The 10,722-nt window shown below is 40.6% G+C and overlaps 1 protein-coding gene across 1 annotated transcript; it reads left to right on the top strand.

The window, feature by feature from the left end:
• Positions 1 to 7,179: 7,179 nt before the first annotated feature.
• Positions 7,180 to 8,483, top strand: LOC101412777 (olfactory receptor 51E1). The gene has a single exon (XM_004476938.5). The coding sequence runs from the start codon at positions 7,188 to 7,190 to the stop codon at positions 8,238 to 8,240; it is 1,053 nt and encodes a 350-aa protein (XP_004476995.2). The 5' UTR covers positions 7,180 to 7,187; the 3' UTR covers positions 8,241 to 8,483.
• Positions 8,484 to 10,722: the final 2,239 nt, after the last annotated feature.

The following is a 10,722-nucleotide window of genomic DNA, read 5'->3' as shown; positions in this document are numbered from 1 at the left end:
GGCTTTCCCTCTGCACCACACTTCCCTGCAGGCAGACATCAGCCAAAGCAGCTCCAACATCGTGATCACTAGGTCAGGGTCAGTGGGTCTGTGGGACTCAGGAAGTGGAGGGGAGAATCCTGAACCTGAGTTCTGTCTGAGGTGATTTTGGGGGCCAGGCTGACTTTGAATGATTGAGGATTGCTGAGAACCTCATTCTTTTTATGAGTTGGAAATCTCATCTTTCCTCTTCTCCATTCCAAAAAGAATGACCAAGCCCTACGAGCATTCATTTACTTTGTTAAGTCAATTGAAGCAAGGCGTGTGAGGGGAAGGTATGCAGACAGTTAGGGGCTGTTATTTTCTGGGCTACCCACCCTTCCAGAGTGTCAGGAAAAGGATCCCTATTCTATGAATCAGTCTGATGAGCTTCTGTAGTCCCTGCCAGCTGGAACATTGCCCCTGAGGTCTACCTTTTCTTTCTGGGCTTGAGAGAATGGGCCAAAGGCTTTCACATAAGTCAGGGATTCTTTTCAAGGACATTCTCTTCCAGGTGTTCCCCACCTCACTGGGGTGAGAGTGAGGGGTCAGAGGCCCTCACCCCTCTGTCACTACTCTAGGCATGAAATATTCTGTGTGTTATCCAGATTATCCCTTTTTCATCCCCTCTTCGTTCCCCTCTGAATCTAAGTGGGGAAAGCTGGATGCTAGAAGGATCCGAAGGATCACGGGTCGTTATAATTTTTTACCCATTCTTAGGGAGACTTGGAGAGGGGCAGGGCAGTAGCCTGGCATATTGAAAACCCCATGGGTTTGATATTAAGGGCTTTAACTAACCCTCAGCATCCTGACCTGTGAAATGGAATTAATAAAACCTGCCTTACAGGTTGAGGAAAGGGTTTAATCAGATAAGAAGGAAGTATTTGGTAGAAGACAATGCTTTAAAAAAATTATTGTAACATATTACAAATCAAAACTTCCCATTTTAACCACTACAAATCAGTTGTATTCATTACTTTTGCAATATTGTACTATCACTTCTGACATCCATTACCCAAACATTTTTATCTCTTCAAACAGAAACTCTGTGCCCGTCAAGCCATAACTTCCTGTATCCCTCAATCTGCCCTTCTCTGTGCCCTGGTAACCAGTAGTCCACTGTCTGTCTCTTTGAATTTGCTTATAGTAGGTGGCTCATATAAGCAAGATCATGTAGAATTTGCCTTTTTGTGCCTGTCTTATTTCTTTTAGTATGTCTTCAAGACTCATCCTTGAGGATAAAACTTTTCAATATCTACTGAAAGTTCTGTCCAGGTCACAGTCAGAGGAGTTGGGACTGAGGGAGAAAAAGAGTATCCCAAGGCCCAAGTCCAGAAGGATCATTTTTACTGCCCTACTGGATTCCCTTCGAGGATGTATATGGGCCAAGTGCCCTACTTACTGTGCCTTTGGGAAGATTCTTGGGAAGATTTCATTAGAGCTTTCAGAAAGTTTAGCACAATGAAAGGCAGCCTAGAATGAGAGGAAAGTGTACAAGATGATCAACCCTTGGGACCTCAGTTTTGTCATCCACAATACATAATAATCCTATCATTCAGGGTAGTTCTTGGAAGTGAAGATAATCTTCGTACAATGTGTGGTATTTTGTGAAACTCGATGATCTCTGAACATCACAAAAGCAACAGAATCAGGATCAGGGGTAACCTCATTGTTCTTTTGGGTCAAGAGAGATACGGTGTATCACACTTGTCTACTTCCCTGCCTTCTTTTCCATGTGTCTCTGGAAAAAAGGAGGGCAGAGAGTTCTGGGAAAGCGTATGAGAATGACCTGGTCCTGGGACTGAGCTTGCACTTCCCGGGGGGAAGGAAAGAAGAAAATTAAGGACTTCAAAATGGATCTTCACTCTACACAGCTGGAGGCTCCTGCTCTCCCATCTCCAAGAAAGAGCTAAGAAACAGTTCTTAGTATTCAAGAAACATCCCTGGGTCTTGCTAAGATAGCGTGACTTTTACAGAGAAAATCTCAAGCACTGGTCTACTCTCGGGGGACAGGACAATAATTGCAGGCTTTCTAAAATTAACGAAATGAAACAAAACAAAACAAAAAACCTTTTCTAGCTTAATATCCTCGATTGTGTTTTAATTTCATATAAAGTGATTTATTTCCAACTTCCTCCAGAGCTCCAAGCCAGCTTTCTCAAAGTGCATTTGATCTGGAGAAAGTGGCCACCAAAGTTGCTGAGGGCAGGGAGAGGGAGGAAGAGATGAGATGTGGGGACATTTTTGGGACTTGGAGTTGTCCTAAATGATATTGCAGGGACACATGCTGGACATTATATATCCTGCCATAACCCACTGAATATACTGGGGGAGTGTGTAAATTACAATGTAAACCATAATCCATGCAGTGCAGCAGTGCTCCAAAATGTATTCCCTAAATGCAATGAATGTACCACAATGATGAAATAGGTTGTTGATATGGGAGGAGTGGGGGTGGGGTGGGGGGGATGGGCTATGTGGGAACCTCTTATATTTTTTAATGTAACATTTTTTGGACCTTTAAAAAAAAGACAATTTAATTTTAAAAAAATCTATGTACCTTTAAAAAAAAGACAATTTAATTTAAAAAAATTTAAATGGTACTAATTAGGGAGAGCTGCCCAAGCTGGTGCGGCTGCAAGGAAGCCATCCATTACCTCTGTCTTCCTCCTAGAAGGACTGCGGGAGAGTGGGATGCTTCAGGGCTGGAAAGTCATAAAGAAGATACTTTAGCCTTCTGGCTGGGGATGAAATTGGTTTTTCTCTGATCCAGCTCCCTTACCATTCCTTCATTTCTCTCCTACTCCAGTCTTTTGAGATCCAGCCTGATATGTTATCTCCAGGGACAGGCTGCCTGGACGCTTCCATTCCAGGCTGGCTGCCTCTTACTGTTTGTGATTTCTGGTAGCCCCATATCCATGCCAAGTCTTTGACAATGTGAGAGGAGGACTGCTAGTGTGTGTCCAAATCTGCCTGTTGTGGTGCAGTGGTGGTTAAGATGAAAATCAGGGAAGTGAAAAGTTCTAGAAACTTCATAAATTTTCAGGCTCCTTGTTCCCCATTTAAAAATAAATGGAAACATGAACAGAAAAAATATATATATACTCTGAGCACTATGAGCCGTCTTAACAACACTCTCTGACAGTCCTTATCTCATACGATTCTCACAGCAGCACCATGAGGTTATTATTATCCTCTGCATTTTTTTAGAGCCATGACTTGCATTCCTAGTCAATGGCTCTGCTCATTACATCTCTCTATCCTTAAGGACAATAGGGTTGCATATGCCAAGCCACGACTCTTTCCCAATATGCTTCTTAAGCAGCACATTCTTGCTTTGGGAAAGACCCTACTATACCATGTTTGCTCATGTGGAATTTCAAGCTGATGTGATTTCCTGACCTTACAGCGCACCAGATCCTTCTTGCTGAACTCTCCAGGTGAGGGATGCTAGGTCACCTGCTCTCTTGGGCACAGACTCTGCTCCACATTCACCTTGCATTTATTTATTATTTATTTATTTATTTTTTGTCTTTTTTAAAAATATTACATTAAAAAAAATATGAGGTCCCCATATAGCCCCCACCCCCCTCACCCCACTCCTCCCACATCAACAACCTCTTTCATCATCATGGCACATTCATTGCATTTGGTGAATACATTTTGGAGCACTACTGCACCACATGGATAGTGGTTTACATTGTAGTTTAGAGCCCTGACTTAGCTGCCCTGTTCTTCATGTATCCACTCATGCCCTCTGGCTGCTGGGGTAAGGAAGGTCTTTTTTGTTTGAGCCTAAGCACTATTTATCTAGGTTTACGAATATTCTGCTCTTACAGTTTTTCACCCTTCTAAAAAATTTCTATAGTTTAAGTGACTGGCAAATCTTTCTACCTGCTTGGATACATTATCCTAATTAAATGCTCAATGGATTCTTTCAGTGATAGAATTCATTACCATTTTAAATAAGCATTAATTGGGCACTAATTAATAAATATGATTCAGTCCCTGCCATTAAAAGAGTTCATAATTTTGGGTAAGACAAATAGATTAATACTTATGGTTCAAAAGGCAAACAAACTTCTTTGGGAGAACATAGGAAGAAACAATTAAACCCATGCGAAAGGGGCTTAGGAAAAGAATCATAGGAGGGAGACACTAAGCCAGGCTGTAAAAGATGAGTAAGATTTTGCCCAGTGGGAAGTCAAGGAGGGAGATCTGGGAGGAACAGGTTTTCTTGACAAAAGAATAGGATGTAAGAAAGACACGGAGGCATGAAAATCAAAGCTACATTTATGAAACAGCAAATATTCCCCTGAGGCTGGAGGATGGGGGTCATGGTGAGGAGAGGCGAGAGAGATACCAGGGTCAGTCCTGCCAGATGAGCCTTTTATCATATCCTAATAAGTTTAGTCTTTACTTTCGAATCAATTTAACTGTCAAAATGTAGAAAGAAACAGTTTTTGGGCCAGTGACCCAAATTTGATTATGGAAGTTGTGTGAATGAGGATGGTCTACACTAGAGGCATGGTAGTTCAAATAGAGCATATAGTTTGCTTCACTATTTAGGCCACTGTAATAGAGAAAGGTAACATTGGAGAAAACCAGTTAAAAAAAATATATCATTTCTTGCCTACTTACTATGTAACAGCCTGTGTTAAATGCTTTACGTTCATCATCACATTTAATCATTGCATAGACCCCCTATTAGGCAGGTACTATTATCCTCATTTTAAAGATGAGGATACTCAGGCTTAAAAAGGTGAAATAACTTGCTTGATATCATACACAGCTAAAAAAACTTGCAAACTGAGATTTGAATGCACAACTAATTTTAAAGCTCATACTCTTATCAGCTATATAACACTGAAATAGAAAAAGGGCTTCATTTTTTTTTTTTTTTTTTTTTGATATGGAGGAGCTTGATATGCTTGAGAAATACCTACATTGACCCTTTTAGGAAGACTTTAAAATCATGAGTGTGGTCATAAAATCTAATCTAGGACTTTCTAAGTAAATTTAGGAGTCAATAATTCACACATGGATGAATTTACTGAGGGAGGCGAGATGGACTGAAGAGAGAGTAGAGAACAAGCAAAGCCCTGAGGATTAAATTCTCAGAGCATTATCATTTAAGGGTCAAATGGAGGAGGGTAAAGATTCAGAAAGGAGATCAAGAACTAATGATCAGAGAGAGATGAGGAGCAGAAGAAAGGGGAGGGGGGAAATTTAAGTAGGAGGGAACTGCTCACTGTGTCACATGTGACAGAGGGGTCAACAAAGGTAAAACGAGGGGCACTGATGACTTGGCCTCTTTGCTTGAAGTTCCTGGTTAAATCTTTCTTCTCTACCTTATCCTTTCTCTCTCCAATGGTTTGAATTAAACTTCTGTCATTCTGTCCTAAAACTTATGCTCTTAACATCTTCCCTTTGAACTCTATGTCTGGTCTGAGGGAGACTCTGAATCACAGCTCAATGGTGGAACAAAGATAATTGACACATCCGAGCCCAATGGTCTACGTCACTCCAGATGCTGGCCACGAATTCACCACACACTCAGTTGCTTTCTGATAATTCATGCAGGAACTCCTTACATCAGCTTCAAGGGCCAGATTTTAAGAATATAATCTTCACTTTTTTTTTCCCTAAGATAAAACTATCTTAAATATACCCTAAAATTTGGTGGCATGATTTCCATTATGGGAAAAAGAGATAGCTCCCCAATTATAGGTGAACATATTTCTCATATACAATGTGTGTGCAAATCTAAATACAACAAAGTATGTGACCTAATAAGTAGCAGGAGCACATGAATCTTTGCTTATGGATAAAAGAGAGATTGGGATGAAGATCGTTATTTTCCTAATTGTTTCAACAGAAGGATATGACCTGAGATAATTGAGGTCTGGCATTTCCTCCCTTAGCAGTCTTTTCTTACAGCCATCACTTGTGTAGCCAGGTACAGGGACACTTGGCCTCTGCCCAAGGATTAGTTATTCCTCCAGCACTTCCAATACCATCATCTCTCGGGTTAGTCATCTAACTGTGCCAATCTCACCCTTTTAGACTAAGTCCCCTAGAAATAGAGCCTGAGATGGCCATTCTTGTTCATATATATTGAGGGAGTGCTGTCATGACAAGAGGAGTGTGAGAAGTAGGATAAGGAGGGGGAAGTAAGTTAAGCAAGGCTGTGGTTTCAGCTAGAGCCCAGCTTCAGCTGGTTTCCCAGGAAGCTCTGAAGCAAAGATCACATCACAGAGTTGGAGGCAAGGGGCCTGGCTTTTTGCACCCCCATGATAGGCAGCCATTGGCCTCTAGATGCTCCTAGGGAGTGAGGTAGTGTAATTTCCTGGTGAGATGCCTTTTATTTGACCAAGGAGAATTCTCTGGAGAAAGGGTGGATTTGTGATCCCTTAGCATCCATCACCCACCCCAGATGAGAGATGGGTGAACTGGCTTGGTGAAGGGATCTATGTGTACTATCAACAGCATCCACTCCTCATTGTTCCTTTTCTGGTATAAGCTGGGTCATCTGTACAAGTGTCAGACTTGGGTGAGTATTTGGGCAAGACTGAAATCTAGAGTTAGACTTCAGAATGAATTTTGCTTCAGATTTTTATTGGATTAGTGGTCATTATAATCAAGTACATGTTATTAAGTTCTAGATTAAGACTGAAAGAGCTGTTAGGGTTAAGTATTAGGTGAATGTTAAAGTTAGGGCTTAGGCTCAAGTTGGGACTCTTAGGACTAGTGATGATGTTAGGTTTCAATTTTAATCTGAATAATACTAATGGTATTTGCATTTGGATGGACTTAGTCTTAAAGATATTCTAATGATATAAATTAGAATTACAGGTGATATTAAGCATAAGGGTGCATAAAGTTAGGATAGGACAGAAACAGTGATAGGACTTTTTGTCACCTAAGCCTGATGTGTTCTGAATATATACCTTTTCTTTGGTGAACCAAGAGATTTAAAATATGCATAGAATTTTTGCCTTAGTATTTCAGCTACCAGAATTGACTTTAGAGGGAGGGTTAATAAGTAGGACTGGGTGAATGTATGTCTGGGCCATGAGTAATGAAGGATGATAAAGTTAAGTTCAGAATAGGATAAGAGTTTGGAAAGGCAATGAAATTAGAGTTAGGCCAGAGAATGGAACATAAGGATGGAGGAAATGAGGTGTGGGATTCTGGATGATCTCACAATGCTTATCTTTACCTTTCAGCCTTTACCTGCCAGACCTTCATCACAGTTCAGGTTCTTCACCATGGTGGGCACCAACGGCAATGGCAATGCCACATATTTCATCCTAATAGGTCTCCCAGGCTTGGAGGAGGCACAGTTCTGGCTGGCCTTCCCATTGTGCTCCCTCTACATTATTGCTGTGCTTGGTAACTTGACTATCATCTACATTGTGCGGACTGAGCACAGCCTACATGAGCCCATGTATATTTTCCTTTGTATGCTTTCTGGCCTTGACATCCTCATTTCCACCTCATCCATGCCTAAAATGATGGCCATCTTCTGGTTCAATTCCACTACCATACAGTTTGATGCTTGTCTGCTCCAGATGTTTGCCATCCACTCCCTATCTGGCATGGAGTCCACGGTACTGCTGGCCATGGCCTTCGACCGCTATGTGGCCATCTGCCACCCATTACGCCATTCCTCAGTGCTCACATTGCCTCGTGTTGTCAAGATTGGCATGGCTGCTGTAGTACGGGGTGCTGCACTTATGGCGCCCCTTCCAGTCTTCATCAAACGGCTGCCCTTCTGCCATTCCAACATCCTCTCACATTCCTATTGCCTACACCAAGATGTCATGAAGCTGGCCTGTGCTGACATCCATGTCAATGTCATCTATGGCCTCATTGTTATCATCTCTGCCATTGGCCTGGACTCACTTCTCATCTCTTTCTCATATCTGCTTATCCTTAAGACTGTGTTGGGCTTGACACGTGAAGCCCAAGCAAAGGCATTTGGCACTTGTGCCTCTCACGTGTGTGCTGTTTTCATATTCTATGTACCTTTCATTGGATTGTCTATGGTGCACCGTTTTGACAAGCGACAGGACTCCCTCCTGCCCGTCATCATGGCCAACACCTACCTGCTCATTCCTCCTGTGCTCAACCCTATTGTCTACGGAGTGAAGACAAAGGAAATCCGGCAGCGCATCCTTCGTCTTCTCCACGTCACCACCCACACTTCAGATCCTTAGGTGCCAGCGCTCACACTTTTCCTTTCAAATTCTCTGATTCAGATTTTAATATCAGCATTTTGGAAGACACTATTACAGAAAAACACCTTCTCTAATAAAAAATACAACTCAGATTCTTCAAAGATGAAACTGGATGGATAATATCTATGTGGAAAGGGCAGCAGAACTACATAGTCTCAATTCTCATCTTTCAAGATTATTTTTCCTTCTCTTTATATAAATAATAAAACACTAAGGTGGTTATTGTTATTATTCTCATTTAATCATCCAGTCTTACTATCTAAATTTTTTTCACTGATAGTCCACAGCATGCTTAGGTAAGGGTGGCACATCCAAAGAACATTTACCAAAGGTTTAGGCATGAAAAAGTAGAAATAAGCACAAGAGTATAATAAAACCAGATAATTTTGTTTAAATCTTATGACTTCCTCAGAACTCCCAACTATTTTGAACCTTTGTACAGCCATGTACCTGAATTTCCTTTTTAATAATGACCTCTACAGCAAAGAAATCTTTATTCTTATTTTCTAGGCACTATCCCTTTCAAGCAAGAAATTCAAGTAACAAGTCCTATTCAAACATATGATCTTATATGAGAATAAATTAATTTCTCTTTTTAATCTTTTGGTTTTATTTGAATGAAAGATTCAGAAAACAGCCATGATTAAATTAGGTCTGGGAACTTATGGGAAGAACATCAGAGACTCAAAAAGTGGATAAAATGTTGATAACCAATGTTTGATCAGGAGTCAGAGTCATTCAAGGGAACCATGGTAATAACACCTGGGTCCTTCTTCTGAGATAAAATTTACACCATTTCTTTTGTTCTTATACATGTAGCCAACATAGGGAGATAACATTAATTAGCTGAGCTCAAGCCACATGATCATCCCCTACTGCATCAGAGTGAGATGAAAAGAATCTGTTTCCTTCATTTTCACTAGTATTGGAAATCCTATATATAACATAAACCAGAAGGAAAATATATGATTTTAGGAAAGGTCAGTGGTCTACATAATAACATTTTCCATTCTAGATCCCTGCAGCATTGATATGCAAGGGAAGCTGCTGTAGGGGCCTGGAGTATATCAGGGAGAGCCAAGCCAATTTTAGCAGAGACAGAAAAGAGAGCTCTCTGGGGCCCTATTCACAGAAAAGGCCTTGAAAGTACAATGATGGCTATGGAAGCTCAACCTTGCCTTCACTACTGATATTTAAGATAGGACTCAAAAGTGACAACCCAAGGGAGAATGTGAAACTCAGAGGGCCAAAGTCATCATGATCATACCCTTCCCACCTAGGATTTCCCCTTTCTGGGTCAACTGACAAGTTTTGGGATGTGGTTTTATATTTGGTGGACTTGTGTTCATATGGTAGTATTACTATGACGTCTCTGTTAAGCATATAACTGAGTGTGAGATTAGGCAATATTTCACTGACTCATTTGTAGTCACTAAGTATAAGATATTGGACTAAGTATTGGAAAATGACAAAAATAATACCCATAGCCCAGGGACTCCTAAATTTTTGGCAAAGAAAGACAAAACTTGTCGACTAGTATGTTAGGTCAGAATCATAAAAATAACTAGCAGTGGCTAATTCCTGGTCCTTTCCCTTTTTTTTCCTGGACAATATCAACCTTTGACCTGATATCTCTGACTCTAGTCTTAACTTCCAGCCCTTCATTTTAGACATTTGACCAAAATGTTTTAGTGCACAGAGAGGCTTTCAATGGTGAATTTTTGTACGCAACATCTAGTTCAAACTCCTTACCAGAGAATGCAATGTCCTATAAAACATAGTTTCAAATTATTTTTTTGTCTTATTTTCCACTAATCTCCCTAAAACCACTTAATGCAGTATTCCCAATTCATCATCATCCTTTTAACACAAAATTTCTTTTTCGGTACACTATTCCTTTGTGCATGCTGCACTTGGTGCTTGTCAAACTTTTATTCATTTTTTAAAGTATTTAATTCATTTCTAATTTTATCGATGCATCCTCAAGGTCCCAGAATTTGGCCTTTCCTCAGAATTCCCATAATGCTCTGTACTTGTCTCTATCATTGTTCATACAATGCTGCACTGGATTAGATACTTAAATTCTTTCTGCCCCTGGATCATAAACCCCTGGAAGCCAAGGAGCACACCTGCGTCATTTGAGCTCTGGTTTTTAGAGAAAATTCTCATAGGGTACAATAATGAACAAATGTGTGCAGAATTAATAATTAAGTAAAATGAGAGAAATATGATTTTCTCTCTCCAACTGTCAGAGGAAGGGAGACCCAGACTTAATTGCCCAGCCAATATCCCACCCCTCTAGGTAATAGAGAAAAGGAGATTCTTATCCTCAGGTCACTCAATAAGACTGCCAAGTTGCCTTAAGACCTACTTCTTACTCAAGTTGAGGATTTTATTTTTAAATAATCATCACTGATGCCAAAGGATAGCAAATGATGGTCTGTGGTCCGAATATGACCTG

Source organism: Dasypus novemcinctus, chromosome 10 (assembly GCF_030445035.2).
Source record: "Dasypus novemcinctus isolate mDasNov1 chromosome 10, mDasNov1.1.hap2, whole genome shotgun sequence".
NCBI classification, from domain to species: Eukaryota; Metazoa; Chordata; class Mammalia; order Cingulata; family Dasypodidae; genus Dasypus; species Dasypus novemcinctus.
Note: the sequence above shows the minus strand (reverse complement) of the source record. Positions and strands in the feature narration are given on the sequence as shown.

Bases quoted from the DNA above. Each gene is read 5' to 3' on its own strand.
- LOC101412777 (XM_004476938.5), top strand. From the start codon at position 7,188: ATGGAGGAAATGAGGTGTGGGATTCTGGATGATCTCACAATGCTTATC.